This window comes from Struthio camelus, chromosome 6, assembly GCF_040807025.1.
Source record: "Struthio camelus isolate bStrCam1 chromosome 6, bStrCam1.hap1, whole genome shotgun sequence".
Lineage (NCBI taxonomy): Eukaryota > Metazoa > Chordata > Aves > Struthioniformes > Struthionidae > Struthio > Struthio camelus.
The window spans coordinates 28,137,726-28,155,618 of record NC_090947.1 but is presented as its reverse complement, the minus strand read 5'-3'; the positions used below and the strand labels follow the sequence as shown (position 1 = coordinate 28,155,618).

Here is a 17,893-nt window from a genome sequence, read left to right as displayed (position 1 = left end):
GCAGGATAGAGTGGCTGTCATGCTACTCCTGCACATGATGGAGCAAGAGGGCCTGGCCAGCACCCCAAGGACAGCCACTTCCATATCTTGCAGGCTGACCTTTCCAGCAGAGCATCCTACAGGCATTGGCAGATAGAGCAGAGCTGACCTGCCACAACACCAGGCACCATAAACCTTCCCCATCCCTGCATCTGGCTTCTCTAGGGTTGCAGAAGGGGAATAGCTCTCTGTGTGCAACCTACCACAGGCACAGGAAAATAGGAGCCTGGGCTGGGTCTGCAGGGTTGCCGGGCTGGTTTGTACTCCAATCAGCTGCCCGCCTTGCTCCTCTCTCCTGTGAGGGAGGGCAAGGGAGAACAGGATCATCTGGGGTGGTGCTGGACCTTGAGAGCGCAGCACATCCCCAAGAAGTGCCTTACTGCTGCTGATTTGACTAAGAGTCAGACTTCCAAACAACTTCTGAAGCCTGCAGACATGCAGCATGCATGTTGCGAGGGTCTATTACCCACCCGGCAGCCTGAGATGGGCACTGTATCAGCAGCCTGGCCCTGCCCTTGCTGGTACAGTGTTTGTGCCCCACAGAGGCTTGGGGCTGCACATGGGGGACTGGGTTTGGCTGCGACTGTAGCTCCTACCCCTGCAGGAGCCAGGCATCCTGCACTGGCTCTGGCTGCAGGGAGCAGTGACAGTGTCCTGTCACGAGATGACAGCTGGGTGCAGAGCCCACTGAGACCCTATGCAGCAGTGACCTGCTGAGCTGGCCTGGCTCCTGCATGGGAAGTGGGGCACAGGAGAATCAGTCCTGCTCATTAAAACAGCCCAGTGCTGCTGAAGAGCAGCCCCTGCCAGGAACTACCCCCTCTCCGAAAACCCTGTGTCCTGCTTCTCAGCCCTGCTGCCCCCATGCTGGTCACAGGGGTGGCTCTGCAGCTTGGAGAGCAGCTCCCAGCTCTCTGCAGCCCCTCTCAGGGATGCCGAGGCACCCAGCGCTGCCCATGGTGCCAGCACCCCTAATCCTAGCCTGGGGTCTGGCTGCTGCCTCCCTCCCTGTGTCCCTGCCAGACAAACCCTGCCAGCAAGCGGGGCTGAGTGGGCCAGCACCCCAGGCACGAGAGAGCACCACGTGTGTGGGGAGGGGGCCATGCCCTGAGGCTGGAGCCTGGGGCACGGTCTATCAGACCAGGGGGCAAGCAGTTATTTCTGCTCAGGAGGCTGGTGAGAAGGGGCATTTGCAGCTGCCGCACGAGGCCCTGGGGAGGAATTACCTCCCAGTGGAGCTGGGAGAGATGCCGGGTCCATCCCTGCATCCCAGGGTATCTCCCACAGCGCTCAGTCACTCTTAGGCACTGCCAGGACACTCAGTCACCACATGCTATTCCTAGCTATGTCCTGGCCTTGCCCAAGTCCCTCCTTGGTTTTCCACACCGGGAAAGGGAGGCCACCACATCCCTGTGCCCCTGCCCTGACGGGGAGAGCTGCATCCTGCACACACCTCCGTGGGCTCCAGAGGCTGCCAGGAGCAGGGCACTGGGGCAGGGGCGCAGGGCTGGCAAAGGCCCAGCAAGCCCGCAGGGGAGCCGGGTGCTGCGCAGGGCGAGCGGGCAGCTGGCGGGCGGCGGAGCCGGGAGATGCAGTCTAGGTGGTGCTATTTCTCTATTTTTGCATCAGATCGGTTTGGGATTTTCCTCTCCCGATTCGCTGGCTTGGTCGTCTTCTTCTCCTCTCTCTCTCTTTTTTTTTTCTTTTCCTTTTCTAAAAATACTTGACAGCGATTGAAAGGTCCCTTTAATCGAGGCCACAGAGCCCTTATTAAGGGCACGGGTCGGGGTGCTGGGCCGTGCCCGGCATAACGGCTTCATTAAACCCTGCGAAAACTAATATTTATGGAATCAAATTTATGGAGGCCGAGGCCGAACTTGTGGCCTTTAATGTGTGTTGGGAGCTCAAATCCAGGCGGCTCCAGGGAGGAGGGGGTGGGGAGAGGGTAGGAGACCCCCGAAGGACAGGATGGGACAATGATCGGCGACATTCCCCAGAGCCGGCGGCAACCTGGGTGAGGGAGGCCCTGGCAGGCCCCATGCTGGAGTCATATGGGTCTGGGGTCCCTGCTCTGGGCTGGCGGAGGGCTGTGGGCCAGGGGGAGGTATTGGCAAAGCTCTTTTCCCCCACTGATGTCTCCAGTCCCCTGCTTTTGTCTACCCCCATTCCCTGCTCCAACGTCCCCATCTTCTCTTGCCATCCCTCTCAGACGCCTCTACCTACCCTATAGCTCTTTGCCATGCCATTGCCACGCTTGCTTCCCCGTGGGGACGTGGCAGAAGGGCAGGCCCCACTGCAGGACTCCATTTGTCCCTACAGAAGCACAGCAGCATGCATGGGAGCAGGGTGAAAGAGATGGGCTCTCTCCTTGCAGTGGGTCTTTACCCCAGCCCCAGCCCTCCGGGGTGCTCACTGGCTCCCTAGGGTGCAGGGCACCCCAGGGGGAATTATTCTGCACAGGAATAGGGCTCTTGGGGAATGGAGCTGCAGCATCCCTGGGGGTGGACTGGTCCACCTGAGATGAGCATCCCAGGAGAGGTGGAAACACGGCCTGGGTGCAGCTGGCAGCCAGGAGGACCCTGGGGTGCAGATGCTGTTTTGCACCACCCACTCCCCCATTAAGCTCAACAGCCATGGGCACAGGCAGGGTGGGAATCCTCTGTCCTCCCCTGTGCAATGTCCCCTCAGCCCTTGAAGGGACAGAGGAGCCAGATTCCCTCTCTGGGGTCATAGACCCTCCTCCTGCAAGTCATGGCTTGCACGGGGGAGCAACATGACCCTTGGGCCCTGCAAGGAGCTGGGGAGACCTAGCTGGAATGAAGCAGCTCCCTCCAGCTGCCCCTGGCCACGACAAGCACCCCAGGGCAACGGAGGCCACGAGGCTGGAGCTGGGGTTGCACCAGGGGACAACCTGGTGGCAGAGACAAGGCCTCCATCATGGGCACACAGCTCTGGAGCAGGAGAAAAGAAGACAAATGGAGTGGAGAGCCACCAAGCCCTGCAGAGACCTGCCCCAGCCCTGCCCCATAGCAGGACCTTTCTTGGGAGCTGAAGATGGTGCAGCTGGGGGGTATGTGCCTGGCTGGTAGGCTCAAAGCTGCCTGGCAGTGCTGATCCATGTTGGAGATAGGGCACAGCCCCAACACTTCCACCCAGGAGGAAGCACCATGCCTGGGAAAGCCCAGAGCGCCACAGAGCTCTGTCAACAGAGCCCCCCACCCCCGACCTCTCCATGTGGCTCCCACTGACCTCCACCACCCACGTACCCATGGCTCCTGGGCCATATTTACACCATATAAGATGCTAGCGGATGGGGGAAGGCAGGGTACAAGCCAGCTACAGCAAGGGTGCTTGTCGGCACAAGCTCCCCATGGCTTCCTCTTCCCCTTCCCACCACCCACCCTGTCCTGCACACTGTTCCCTCGGAGAGGAAATATAAAAAGCACCAAGCACCAGGCTGCTCTTGCTCTGGGACTGGCTGGCCGAGGCTCTGCAAAGGCCCTTTCATTCCCCTTCCACAGACACAGGGGCTGCTCCGGATGTTTTTGTTTCCCCCTTGCTGCCCGTGAGAGCAGACACCGTGAGCACAGCCAGCCCAGCCCTGGGGAGCAGGGCAGTCAGGGCCACGGGTCCTGGTGCCTGCAGAGCGGCACCGTGTGGTGCAGCCTGCCTAGGGCAGCACTGCCAGGACCCGCCTGCTCTTTTAGGATCCAGCTTAGGCACAGGAGTGGTGTCCCAGTCCCAGAGAAGGGACATGGATAAAAGGGCAGGAAGAGGAGAGCAAGGGATGGATGGATGAATGGATGGATGGATAGAGGAAGTGTGGAGGGACAAATGTGGTGCACTGTGTCCAGGGAGCATCTGCAACTTGCTCCAGGGCCTGGGAGCTTTCACTGCATTAGTGGCTCGGTTAGCCCCTGCCCCTCGGAGGCCAGAAAATGCATTAACCTCATATCACCTGCCCTCCAAGCCTATCTGTACATGGAGGGCACAGCCTTCAGCATAGTCTAGCTGCTTTTGCCAGCAAGTTGCTCTAAGGACTACACCTGGCTCCAGGCAACAGCAAACGGTGTGTCCCCAGCATTGGACATGGGGAAACTGGGCTCCAGGTTCCCCAGCAAGCTCTGCACCTGAGGGTGCACCTCCATGCGCATCCACAGCAGGACCAGCCCTGAGGGACCTAGCTGCACCAGGGGCTGCATCCCTCTCCTGACACTGTGGACCCAGGTGGGACAGAGCAGGAGAAGAGTGAACCTCAGGCAAACACAGCTTTTATTGCAAACCAACCCAAAACCAGGGTGTGTGGTCATCTAGCCAAAACCCACAGCACTGCAAGAGCCCTGGCTGCCCTGCATCTACCCAGCAGCATCCCTCCAGCTCCCCACAGCTCCCCCCAGGTCCAGCGTTGGCTCCACCGTGGGACAGCCAAGGCATGAGGCAAGCTCTGCACCAGGAAAGAGGCAACAAAGAGATTCCTGAGACACTGTCAAAGGGCAGAGATGCCCCGTCTCCCTGGCACAGCCTGTTGCTGCACCAACTTGGGAGGGGAGATTGCCCAGGGCAGGGACCACTGGGAGAGGTGGGAGAGGAGGCAGAAGGCAGAGGACACGTGGCTGCTCTGCACTGCCTCTCTCAGATGCTGGCTGAGCAGAGACACTCGAGGTGGGTGGCAGTGACCTTTCAGCTGAACAGCCCCTTCGCCTTCTTCTGCTTGGCCTTGGCCATGGGCAACCGGAGCTTCTGAGCTGGGGAGGAGGCTGGCTGGAAGCAAAGGGGAGGCAGCATCAGTCTCCCGTGGGGGCTCACACGGGGTGGATGCACGTGCACAAGCAGTGATGCACCCCCACAAGGTGGGTTGGAAACACACACACCTGTGCGACGTGCCCACACGCTGCCCAACCAGGGTGCATGGGGCAGGGCAGGCTAGGCACCAAGCTGAGACCCCCAACCTGCCCCAGAGGGACACCAGGCTGGGATGCAAGGAAAGAAGTGGGGGGCAGGAAGGCCACAGCCAGGGCGCTGAGGACAGTGGGAGCAGGCTGCTCCGTCTCTCTGCCACCCTGGGAAGCCCCATCCTGCCACCGGTACGGAGAGAGTATTTCTGGTGCTGTGCTCACCGTGGCTCCTTTGCTGGAAGGGGCTGTTTCATCCTCCTGGGTCTGAGGCGGTGGGTCTGGGTGCTCTGGGGTTTCTCCAGCAGGTGCCGGGGCCTCTGCATCCCCTGGTCCCAGAAGCAGGAGAAGCAATTCAGGGTTAAGGGAGGCAAGGCCGGGAAGAGGGGGCACGTGGCACTGCTCAAACCCATGTCAGGAACTAGTCCTGGATGGGAGAGCTCAGCCCTTGGGAGGAAAAGGATAGAGGGAGACTGTTGCATGGGGTGAGCTGCACCCAGGTCCTCCCTCCCATTCCCAAGGTCTGGGGGCCCAACCACTGGGAGAGTGGGGGTCTCATATGTTCCCCATTGCGTGACTGAGGAGCTCCTCACCTGAAAGGTGCCGTTTGCGGGCCTGCTTGGCCTCTTGCTGCGTCACTGCCACGTAGAGCTGCCGCAGGGTGGAGGTGAACGCCTGCCCATCTCCCGCACTGCAGATCTGGGGCAGGCTCTGCGGGGGAGACCAGAGGCACTGTCACCCCCACCAGCATCAGGGTGGGAAATGACCTGCGAGGAGCCAGTTCTCACCCTCCCCAAAATAACCCTGACCTCTCTTTGAGAGCAGCACTGCATGCCTGCGGGGATCGATGGCTGTGATGTGCATGACAACAGCACCCTCCAGATCCACAGCTGGAAAGCAAGCTCGCGGCGGGCCACCCCGCTGCAAGAGAGCAGCGGGTGCCGGGCGGCAGAGAAGGGGCCGGGCACCCCTCCGCTGTCGCTGGCAGCACTGCTGGTCAGGCACCCTCCGCTTGGCCCCGGGGCGCTGGCACTTGGCAGGCCGCTGCTCCTCCACCGCTGTGCACGCAGGCAGGCAGGCGCACACGCGCGCGCACACGTGCACACGCACCCTCACACCTGCTCCGGCCCGCGGGCTGCCTTCCCATTCAGCAGAGGGCTGCAGAGGCCGGGGCCGGGGCTGCGGCGGGCTGCGAGTCATTCATGAAACGCCGCAGATAAGATCGCACGGGAAGGGCTGCGGCTTCCCCTGCGGCAGCAGCCCAGAAGCCGCCGTTCACCCATAAGGACAGCGAACCTCCGGCAGGGGCAGCACCCCAGACGCGGGATGGGGGTGAGGAGCCCCTGCCTGCCACAGCCACCTCCAGCGATGTCTGCATGGGCAGCACAAGCCCCCTCCGTCCTCGGTGGCCCCGTGTCGACCCATTGGCCGCTCCAGCCCAGGGCCCGGGGGACCTTGCAGCTTCCCGGCAGGCAGGCAGGCAGGCAGGCTCGCGGGGCGATGCAGTGGAGGCAGCAGGGATGCCCAGCTCCCGGGCAGTCAGAGCAGCTCCAGGCTCCCCATGCACGTTCGGCTTGCGTCTTTCCCCGTCCAGGTTTGACCTGGGGACACCCCCGCCTCCTCCTGCCCGTGCGCCCTGCAGGGGCTGTGCGGCAGCGGGACGCCGATCTCACCCTGATGGCCTGGCTGTGGCGGGCCGTGCCGGCGTGCGCAGGGGACCTTGTTTCCTGCGACGGGGAGGCTGCCAGGCTGGGCCAGCGTCACGCTCTGCTGGGAGCCTAATGCGACGCACGGCCGGAAAACAAACACTCGCCCCAGCTCAGCTCAGCCTCTTCCATCACCCCGAGGACGTAGCCGGTCCCCGGCGGGAGCACAGGCAGGGCAAGCAGCAACAGGGGCTGGAGAGTGACAGAAGAGGGTGCTTGTGCGGGGCAGTGAAAATGCATGTGTGCGCCGGGGAGCGTGGCTGGGCTGGGGAGGGGGTGCTGCTGTATGCGTGCGTGTGCATGGGGGGCCGTGCATACGTGTAAATGAGTGTGTGTGTGCGCGTGTGCAAGGGTGGCTGTACATGCGTGTAGTACAGCGTGGTTATATGTGCATGCACACGCATGGTTGTTTGTGTGGTTGTCTGTGTGTGTGTGTGTGTGTGTGTGTCAAAGGTCTGCACACTAATCTCTGCTCTGCTCCACACCCAGACAGCAGGAGAACAAAGTGTAACAGATAAGGCCAGTTCCTATCCGGGCCAGGGGAGCGGGGAGGGGACGGGGACACTCAGACCCACTCAAGGCCAGAGTCCAAAGCCTGGGCCCGGCTTCCCAGTGGCAGAAAGGGCATGCTGAGACCCCCTCGGTGCTCCGCGCCGGGAGGGGAGGGAAGGCAGAGCTGATGCCAGGGTGGTTTGGCTGGTGCTCGTAAAGGGCAGGTCTCAGCTCTGCTGCCTGGGGCAGGCTGGAGCGCGTCCCCCACTCTGCCGGCAAGGGTATGGGGACTAGAGGCTAGAAGCCAGGCTGGTACCCTGGCCCAAGCCACCTGGGAAAGACAGGGCAGCAGGAGGGAAGAGACTCCGGTGCTTGCAGGGACACTCCCTGCCTGCCCCTCCGCCAGCCCCGGAGCCCGCGCCTGGCTCTGCCCTAAACTCCTCTGTCTCAGGGCACTCAGCCAGCCCAGCCACCTCTGTCCCCACAGCCGAGCCAGACTGGACTCGGACCTTGCCCTGGGGCAGGCACCAGGACGGGAGCACAGGGCTGGCCCTGCTCCCCGCAGTTCCCGGGGCAGGAGAGGGCCAGAGGCAGCTGCGAGCCACGGTGGCAGGGACAGTGCTGTGCAGGGAGCACACCTGCTTCTCCTCCATGGTCAGGCAGCCCCTCAGATCCCCCCATCCCTGCTCTGTGCTGCTCCAGGGGCAACTTCTGCCAAGACCTCCTCTCTCCCTGCCCACTGCCACAGGAGGGAGCGACGCTCTGGTCCAAGCACCCTGCTAGCATCACCGGGATTGCTTTGCCACTGGGCAAACACACAGTTCAATGCTTCTTTGCCCTGTCTCCAAGCTACAAGCTACCCTGGCCCATCACCAGATCCCCATCACCATGTCCCAGGAAGGAGGAGGGATGCTGAGCACTTCACCCACCACTAGGATGCTCCTGTCTTGCCCTGGATGTCTCAGTCCCGTGGGGCCAGGGTTATTCCCGAGGTTGCAAAAGCAGTGTCCGAAGACGGGAAGGTGACTGCACTTCAAAGGCAGTAGAGGGGCTGGCAACGGGTGGCCTGACACAGCCCAGATCAAAGGCACAAGCTGGAGTCATAATTCAGAGAAAAGCAAACAGCAGCTCCCAGGAAAGCTGGGAATGGTGGGGAAGTGAGCAAAGTGTACTAGATAGCACTGCGCGGGTCAATGCTCCAGGAGGGCAGGAGAGTCCTGCAGAGCCACCCAGCCCGGGGTGCTGCTGCCTACCCCTCGCCATCTCTCTCACCAGCAAGGGGTCCCCCCCGCAGGGCCAAGGCGACGAGGCAGGCTGGGCACCCCGAGGGGCAGCAGAGGCAGGGCACTGCCCCCCCTCGGCTCCAACCCAGCTGGGACACGGGGCCCGCCCAGAGTCGCCGGGGCTGTCGCGGCAGCTCTGGAGGCTGCTTCTCCTCCCTCGCAGCCCAGCATCCAAGTGAGGACGCAGGAAGTGCAGATGCCCTCTCAGCACGGCATCCCCATGGCATCCCTGGGCAGCACTGCGCGGTGCCCAGAAATCACCGTGCTCACCGTCTCCCTGCGCTCCCAAGGCCAGCGTGCACCCAGCTGCCGGGGATGGCCGCCCTGCGGAGGTGCTGGGGAGACCCTGCTGCGTGCCCAGTGCCGTGCGGCTCCACGGCCACCCTTGCCCAGCCGGGAAATGCCCAGGAGCCCGGCCATGCGGGGCCGGCGCGCGGCTAGGCAGGTGCAGGGCACCCGCTGCCCATGTGCCCGGGAAGGGCCCAGCTCGCAGCGAGGAGGCCGAGGGAGCCGGCGGCCCCCGGGCGGGCGGCCCGGGCGGGAACGGCAGGGCCACGCTCCGCAGCCCCGCAGGGAAGCGGGTCGGTAACCGGCGTGGGCAGCGTTTCCCTGCCGAGCCGCGACTCAGCAGGGAGCAGAGCGTGCTGTGCCAGCCACCGGCCACCTGATGGCCCCGGAGGATGGGAGGGACACAGAGGTGTCCCCAGAAGGGGCCCGGTGGGAGACCCCCACCTCGGGTACCAGGGGCTTCCCCCGCCTGTTTGCTGCGCCGCATCCCCCACGCATCCCCCAGCTGAGCCCTGTTGCAGCCAACGCGCTGCCCCTGCCGCGGCTCCAGCCCTGGCCTCCGGCTACTTGTTTTTCTCCGACTCCGCAGGGCGCAGCCAGCCCCCGGCTCCCGGCCGGCTTCACTCGCCCAGCGACGGCGCTGCCTGGGGCCGGCTGCCGGTGCCCGCTCCGGCCGGGCCACGGGGACCGCCGGCCCGCGGACGCGGCGGGGGCGCACGGCCGGGCCAGCCCCCGGCGCAGCCCCGGCGAGGGGGGGTTGCCCAGCGTGTTATGACTACCTGGCCGCAAGGCCGAGCGCGATGCCCCGGTATCAGGAGCGCCTCAAGGCTGCGGCACAGGCGCAGGAGGCTCCGCAGCACAGCCTGAACCGGGTGATTAGCTGAGCCGGCGGCGTGGGGGGGGGGCTGGCCGGCGAAGCGGGGGCAGGCGCCTGACCTCGCGCGTGGAGCCATCTGCGCTGGCGGCGGCCGGGAGCCGAAATCCAGCCTCGCTCGGTGTCGCCGGCGACGGAGCAGGTGCCGGCTTGGCTGGGCTCTGCTGGGCGCCGCTGCTCTGCCGGAGGGACCTCGAGCTCCCGGCCCGTCTGCAGGCAGGGCAGACGGGTCCAGCCCCTGTGCCGGGACGTATCCGGACAGCAGGGCCAGGCAGCAGCGACAGGCAGGGTACGGCACCCAGGGATGCCCGCAGCGCCTAGGGGCACCCCTCTGTCCCGCTGAGTGGAGCGCTGCGGACGGAGGGGTTTGGGGCTGGGCTGAGCGGTGTCCAACGCATCCGGAGTCACTCCCCGCCTGCAATGCGTGTGCGCCTTATTCGGGGCAGGCTGCCCTCCCTCCATCAACCTCCCTTGGTCCGGAGGAAGACGGCGGTTTTGATGTCCTCTTGACAGTATGACCAGGAAGGTCACGTCCCCCAGCGCGGCACCGTGCCACTGATGCAGAAGCCTCCCTTTCCCCCGGCGCTGGCCGGGAGCGGGTTTGCAGGCCGGCTGGACCACGCGGGGCCCCCGCGCCGCTGCCAGCCACCCGAGTCTAAATCGGTCGTGCTCAAAGCCGGGGACTGACCCTTTCATTATCACACCAGACGTTCGAAGCGGTTACCAACATTCTTCACTACAAACCCCACATTCCTATTTTTTAATATATTTTTAACTGGAAAACACAGCGAACGGGGCCTGTTTGGAAATTACAGCCTGGCTGCTGTGGCTTGTATGTCAGATCTGCCCACATTCCCGTGGGCAGCCCCAGCACACGCTGCGCAGGGGCGCACTTAATAATTCCCGCCGGGGCCAGGAGCCAAGGGCTGTGGGCCGGGGGTGCACGGCTTCCCTGAGCTCGCCCGGCCGGCGGGCTCCGCGGAAGCGGCGTGGTGGAGCGGCGGCCCGGGAACGGCGCGCTGGCCGCCCGCCGCCGGGCCGGCGCAGGCAGAGGTGGTCGGGAGGATGGCTCCACGGCTGGGGCGTTCCCACGTCTCGTGGCCGGGCACCGGCTTCGCGCGCTCCCGGGAAGGGGGCTGGCATCGCTCGAGGGATGCGTCTCTGCCCGTGGTCCTCCCAGCACCGGCCAGGCTGGGAAGGGGTGCGCACAGGTGAGCGCTGAGCTGGGCTCCCTGCTCGCCCAGCCTGTGCCGGCCGCCTGCCATCCCGGCTCCCGGCGGGCACAGCGGCGCTCTCCCTGGGGCAGAGCTGCCCCGAGGCACCCTGACACCCCCGCCGCACACCCTGCGCCCGCTCCCGCGCTCCCAGCCCTCGCAGGGACGGCCAGGACTTCCCAGGCACGGCGCCAGCGCTCAGCACACCTGGCAGGAAGCGGCTGCGCGGGCCAGGAGAGGCAGCCGGAGGGCTGCCGAGAGGTGACGGGGTCGCTCCGGGGAAGAGCGAGCGGCGAGGCCGGGCCGGCGGCCCAGGCAGCACGGCCCAGCCCGGCACGGCCCAGCGCTCCTCCCAGCCGGCGTTCGGGCCCTGCTGCGGGCGGTGTTTTCCTTTCCCCCAACTTTCGGGGCCTTTCCAGCGAGCAAATGTCAGGCGCATAAAGAGCGGCACTGTGAGCGGAAGATGGAGCGAGAATGCCTGCCCGCGTCCCTCTGTAAGTGCTGTCTCACACTTCATCAAGGCAGCCTTTGCAAGCGAGGCACCCGCTTAACAACCAGCAGTCTATGCTGGCCGGAGACCGCAGCAGCCTGCCGCTCAATACCCTTTTCTTTTCCCCTTGTGCTGTTTCGGCGGCTTGGGTTACAGCCCTGCTTGCAGACACTGAGCGGAGGAGCGCGGCGGGCGGCGGGGGGGGCTCCGCATTGTGTCGCCTCTGCGCTGGGGCGGCTGCAGCTCCCCCGCGCGGGGACGCCGGGGCAGGGGGGGTCCTGCCCCTGCCCTGCCCTCCTGCAGCTCCTTCCAGCTGCCAGGGATAAATCCAGGGGAGAGGAGGGCCGGCAGCTGCTCAGACGCAGGGCAGGCGCTCCCGCATCGCGCCTCTCCAGCTGGCGCAAGCATCGGCCCATGAGGACCAGCCTGGGGCTGGGCAGAGGGGCTGGGGCAGGGAGAGGGGTTCTGGTCCCCCAGCGGCCGCGGTCGCTGGCTCATCAAGCCCCGAGCTGTGCTGGGCGAAGCCAGGGGGAGCCTTGCGAGAGGCTGGGGATGGCTGCCCAGGGTCCCAGGGGTGGCGGAAGGCAGCGCCCCGGCTCCGTCCTCACCATGAGCATGAACCCTCCCATCCAGCAGCCCGTGGGGGCAACACTGGGAGAGGGGCAGCTGGAGCTAGGTGCCGCTTTGGCTCCTCATGGGAGTTGGGCAAGGAGGATGCCCCAAAGAGTAACAGGCCCAGGGAAGCCAAGGCCTGTGAGGACTCGCTGCTGGTTCCCAAGAAGGCACAGCTGCAGGCTGGTGGCACATAGGGGCATCGCCTCTGCCAGCTGAGCCCACCACCAACATGGGGTGCCTCCTCCCCTGGCTCCTGGCTGGGAGCAGGCAGGGCAGGTCCCGAGCAAGCCCAGGAGCAAAAGGCGTCGAGACCTGGTCACCAAGTCTCCCCTGGCCCCGGCAGCTGGGCTGCTCCAAGGAGGGATGGCTCAGGGGCCCCTCTTCTCTGCAAGGAAGTTGGGTTGCTCACGCCAGATTGTTATTGTAGGGTGGCTCAGCAAAGCTGGACACATCACTCGGGTTTATTATTGTAGGGTTGCTCTGCAAAGCACGCCAGCTCATGCTGGGTTATTATTGTCTGTCCAGGAAAGCTGGACACATCTCCCTGGTTTGTTATTGTAGGGTTTCTCAGGAAAGCTGGCCAGCTCATCCAGGCTTGTTATTGCGCATGGCTTACGGGGGGCTGGCCTGGGGCTGCCAGGAAACTTCCTGCAAAGTGGGGTGACGGAAACGGAGCCACACCTGATGAATCACATGGGTGCCACGCAGAGATAAGGGACAGTGATGGGTGGTATCCTGCACCCCAGCTCCACCCAGCAAAGACAGGCCACTCATTCCCGGGAACAAACACTCACAGCTCCCCCGAGGCGCAGGGCAGGCTGAGGAGCGAGGGCTGCAGGTCAGGGCTGGGGCCTCCGGCTGCAGCAAGGAGAGCACGTCCGCGGCGAAGCCGGCGCGCGGCACCCACCAGCTGAACAGCAGGGCAACGGCAGAGCAGCTCGCGGCCCCTCGCCCAGCCCGCGGCTCCCTCAGAAAGCAAAGCCCCGGGTGCAGCGGCAGCACCAGGATGAACACCGAGAAGAGTGGGGGACAAACCCCTCTGCCTGGCTAGGGAGATACGGGTTTGCGTGCCAGCTGGCTCCGGGGAAGGGGGCTGGTCCCTGGGGGGCTGGGGAGGAGGGAGCGGGGTCCTGCAGGACCATGGGGCAGGATGTGGGACCCAGGAGGACCATGGGGTTGGGAGCAAGGTCCTGTGGGGCAGGGAGTGGGGCCCTCAGAGATGGTGGCCCCAGAGCTCCCATGGACACTGCTGGGGGTGACAGGGACTGGGGATGGCCCATGGGGACCCAGTGGCCCACAGGGACCTGCACACCCAGCATGGCCCTGAACCCAGCACACAAGGGATTAGCTGAGATAACAGAGCCCAGAGCAGGAGCAGCCTGGGACTCAGCCAAGCAAGATTAGGAGCTTTGGGGGGAATCTGGGCGCGTTCGAGACTGGGGCGAGCTGGAGGCAGGGGATGCTCCACCCTGGTGGCTTGGCCGTTCCTCCCAAGCATGGGCGCACCCGTCCAGGCCCTGCAGCATGGCGCAGCCGGAGGGGCAGCCCCTGCGGACGCTCCCCCCGCTGCCCCATCCTGACCCGAAACTGGAGCAGGAAGCGCCGCTCTGTGGGGCAGAGCGGGGGATGGCAGGGCTAATCCCCCGATTAACTCAGGCATCTCCTAGGCTTGGCCCGACGTGCCCCAACGGCCCTGCACCGCCACTGGCACAGGCACTGAGTCACTGTCACTTCCCCCTGCCCTGGCACGGCCTCTGTCTCGCAGCCCCTGCAGCTTGCCTGGCACAGTACCACAGCCACAGGGCAGCGCCCGGGAAAGAAGGGTGTCAGGTGTCCCTTCTGGATGGTGACCAGGTGAGTCTGGTGGCGGGTGTCCCCTTTGGCCGTGCCCAGGTGATCCAGCTCCCCAGGCATCCCCTTAAAGAGTGCCCAGATGTGCCCGTGGGGGCATTATCCAGCTTTGCCAGGTGTCCCAGTGTCCCCATGGGCATCGTCCAGCTGTGCCAGGTGCCCAGGTGTGCCCCGAAGGTGCTGCTCAGCTGTGCCAGGTGCCCAGCTGTCCCCACGGGCATTGCCCAGCTGTGTAGCCCAGATGTTGGGCGCTGGCCAGGGAGCAGGATTGAGTGTCAAGCAAGCTTTCTGCGCGCAGCAGCAGCGGCAGGCAGCCAGGCTGCCCTGCGAGCACACAGCCCCTTCATTCATGGCAAAAATAGCCCCCCGGGGTGTGGTCCAGCCTGGAAAAGCCCCCTCCAGCCCTGGCCAGCCCATGTTTATTCAGCACAGGGGACACGCTGCCCTCCCCCTGCCCATCAGTCCCGCGCGCCGTCTCCGTGCCAGAGCGGCTGTTCTTGGACACGGTTCCCTGGCTCCCCCCCCCCCGTCCAAAACACACAGGCTGGTGTGGGGCGAATGGCAAACCCCTAAAAAGCACTGGGTTTGTCTCCGGGAGGAGCAGCTCCCGGTGATGTCATGAGAGTTTGCAAGTGGCCACATGAAAGGGACTTGCTGCCCAGGAAATCCACGGACCCGCACTCCGGCAGACAAGCCAGTGATTCTTCAGTGGGCCAGGAAGGAAACCTTGGGGAGCCAGAGCCAAGCCTGTCTTTGCCCCAGCCCAGAGCCTGCTCCCTGTCCCACAGTCCCACAGGGTCCCTATCCCTGCCCCACAGCTCCTCAGGGTCCCTTCCCTGTCTAACAGCCCCCCAGCACCCCGACAGTCAGCCCGACAGTCCCCAGCATCCCAATCCCTACTCCAGAGACCCTCTGCATCCCAATCCCTGCCCCAAAACCCAAGGGTCCCAGTTCCTATTCCACAGTCCCCAGGGCACCAGTTACTGCCCTGTAGTCTCCAGCATCCCAGTTCCTGCCCACCAGCCCCCGACCCTCCATCCCTCCGGGCAAGGTGGGGCTGCACCCCTATCTCCATGGTGCTCCATCAGGCTAGGAGCGGCGGGTGATTTAGGGCCAGGCAGTGCTGCCGGCAGACAACACGGATGCAGCAGGGCAGGGGATTCTCTTTCGCGAGGGATTACACTGGGGACAGCTGGGAACACACAGACACGGCCCCCCGGCCCTCCCCAAGAGCTGGCCGGGATCTCGCCCCGCTACGGCAGGCACTACAGACAGCAGGCTCTGAAACCGAATCCGCTGCCAAGGGCCTCCCTTCGCAATTTCCCACGGGCGCAAGGCTGCCGTGCCTGGAGGGACAGGGGAGTCCTGCCTTCTCCACGCAGGGAGACACCCCGGGGCTCCAATCCATCCCCCAGGGCCCCAGCTCTGCACCCCACGCACCAGCCTGCACTTCCCCTCCTGGCCAGACTGCTCTAGCACTGAGGACTCTAAATCACACAGGAACAAGTGACGGAGTCCCATGCCCTGCCCCATCGCCTGCTGTGACCCTGGCAGAGTCCCAGAGGAGCAAGCGAAGATCAGAGACTTTTTGACTTCGTGTCACCAGGCTCCCTAGTTCCTCCCATGCTCTGTTTTAAGAGGCTGCAAGCATTCAGCCAGTCCACCTGCAGATTGTCCCCGGAGACACCTGTCCGCCCTCCTGCTCCGCTCTCTCCATCTCCCACCGCTGTGTCCTGCTCAGACACAAGGTGACGAGATCAATCTGCGTCCCAGAGGGACACAGGTGCCAGGAGAACCTGGCTGAGGTGAGGGCTCTGCGGAGGTGTGACGAAGTTCCCAGTGACTGAGACCCCATTGCCATCCTCAGTGGACGGAGGCTCTTTGCAAAAGGGGTGGCTCCGAGCAGATCTCAGCACCGCCTGGGCCACCTCCGGGGCGCCAGAAGGGCTGGGTGAGGCTGTGGGGCATCCCCCTCCAGCTGGTACCCAAGTCCGGCCTCAATTCCCCCATCTCTACAGTGCTGGGCTCAAGAAGGGGATTGGGCTAGCAGAGGGGAGACAGGAGCCCCCAGGGTCAGCGTAAGGGCTTGCAAGGCCATTCCCGCTCCCCCCGGGGCAGGGGAGGATGTTTGCTCCCGCAGGCCCTTTCCTGGTGACAAAGCAGGGGCTCAGTCTCCGGGGCTGTCAATCAGGCACCTTTCACCAGAGCTAAAAATGCACTTTCAGAAGGAAATCAAAATAAAAACACAAAATAAAACAGAGAGGTGAAAAATTCCTTGATATTTCTCTCCTGTGAGTCCCCAGGGCCAGCAGAGAGGCGAGAGCCCCCGGAGTTTGTCAAGCAAACACTTTCACACCCTCGGCCACGCTCGGCACACTGCCGCTGGAATGCCAAATATATATTTAAGCCCTGCTCATCAAAGGAGCCTGTTCGGAGTCGGTCTCGGGCAACGTGCATGTGGGTTTGGCCCAGAGCGAAAACCAGAGACGCTGAGAACATTTCTTGGGGATGGGAGAAAGCGCAAGCGCGCACAGACACACACACACACACACGCGCACACACATGCACACACACACACACATACGCACAGGAGATAAATGGCAACCTTCAAGGTCATGCGCCTGTAAGGTCGTGGGCTGGGCACAAGATACCTGCCCGCTCCGAGCATTCACTCTTATCAGCCCCTGTCGCGCAACGGGGTGGGGATGTTTAGGCTGGACGGAGGCCAGCGGCAATTCTGCATTCCTGCGCGCTATAAACCTAGTCAAAGCTAAAGGAGCTCAGCCAACAAAGCCAGGGTCCAGGGAGACGACCAGGAAGTGACACTCTGGGAGAGGACAAGCCTGCCGGGATGCAGCGCGAGGGTGGAGGGGATCAGAGGGCTGGCCTGGACCGCGCGCGCCGGGAGATGCCTCGGCGTGCAGTGATACCCAGCGGGGGAAGGCAACGAGTATCCTCGGCCCGGGCACAGGGCCAGGGCTGTGTAACGCAGAGGCACAGGTACAGCGCTCCTTCTGCAAGGCCAGTGGGGACTGTTTGCCCTGGGGCACTGCTAGCAGCACAGTGCAGACAGGAGGCCATCCCCATCCTGCGTCCTCGGCACAGCCATCCCCAGTCATACACAGTGGCGATGGGGAAGTGAGACCCCGTGGGAATGGCATCACACACGGCATCCCCGGGGGCACCCAGCAAGAGCACCCGCACGGCAGCACACGCCAGCCAGGCCAGCATCGCTGTAGGATGCACTGCTTCCCTGGCAGCTCAGATGTGCACACCATCCCTGCTCTGCGTCTCCCAGGTGGTGCCAGGCAGCCCAGCTCTGCAAAGGGAGCCAACCCCCAGCGCTCCTGAAAGCTGCTCGCCTGCTGCGGAGCTCGCCCTTCCCCTTGCTTTGTGAAGCCAAGAGCAGGGAGACGCTGGCTGCAGCCACCCCACACCCTGCTGACCCACAGCTCCTCCTCTCCCAGCACCTGCAGAGTTGGCAGCAAGGCCACGTCCTGCTGGACGGAGCTGGCTGAGCGTGCCAAGCAGCACTTTCGGAAGGCGTCTGCAGGCAGCAAAGGGGACAGCCGCTCTGCAGGGACTGCTCCTGCTCCTCAGCCCCCTCTGCGGATCCCTGGGCAGCATCCCCTGTGTTTGCAATTTGCCAGTGCAAAGCCCCAGCGCTGGCAGCAGGGCAGGAGCTGAGATGCTCCTGCAGACATCGCTGGAGGCCAGTCCTGCGAGCTGCAGTGCGCAAGATGGAGCAGGGCAGTAGCTCCGTCTCTGCAGATGACGGGTCAGGCTTTCCCTTCTCTGTCATTACTCCAGCCAGGAGCAAGCAGGTCTTAGCCTAAATCTTGTGCCTAATCCTGGCTGACAGGGCTGCAGGTCGGGCACTGGAGACGGCAGGGCTCCAGTTCATTGCCACGAGCAAACAGAGGACACCGGCGCTGTGAAATCACACATTATGCGCCTGTCGCCCGCGGCAGGACCAGTCCATCAGGCTGCCGGCGAGCCGGGTGCTGCGCGCTCTGGTTACGGCACGGGTAATCCCAGCTCGGGAGGCAGCGCCGGCCTGGCACCGGCTAGGCCTGACCCCACGCAGCCGTGCCCCGGGTTCATCGCCAGGTGAGGGCAGGGAGTGCTGGCCCGCGGGTTGTGTTTCAG

General features: G+C 64.2%; 1 protein-coding gene across 4 annotated transcripts in view; it reads right to left on the bottom strand.

Moving 5' to 3' along the window:
- Positions 1-4,293: 4,293 nt before the first annotated feature.
- Positions 4,294-17,893, bottom strand: part of NHEJ1 (non-homologous end joining factor 1) — a 52,363-nt gene continuing 38,763 nt past the window's right edge. For 2 of the 4 annotated variants that reach the window (XM_068948889.1, XM_068948890.1), the window contains exons 6-8: positions 5,525-5,642; positions 5,157-5,260; positions 4,294-4,796 (exon numbers count right to left, since the gene is read on the bottom strand). In XM_068948889.1, the coding sequence (XP_068804990.1) occupies positions 4,395-4,796; positions 5,157-5,260; positions 5,525-5,642 (624 nt within the window). In that variant the 3' untranslated portion in view covers positions 4,294-4,394. Of the gene's footprint in view, positions 4,801-5,156; positions 5,261-5,524; positions 5,643-17,893 lie in introns of all 4 variants that reach the window. The other 2 variants (XM_068948891.1, XM_068948892.1) reach the window with 1 other exon arrangement.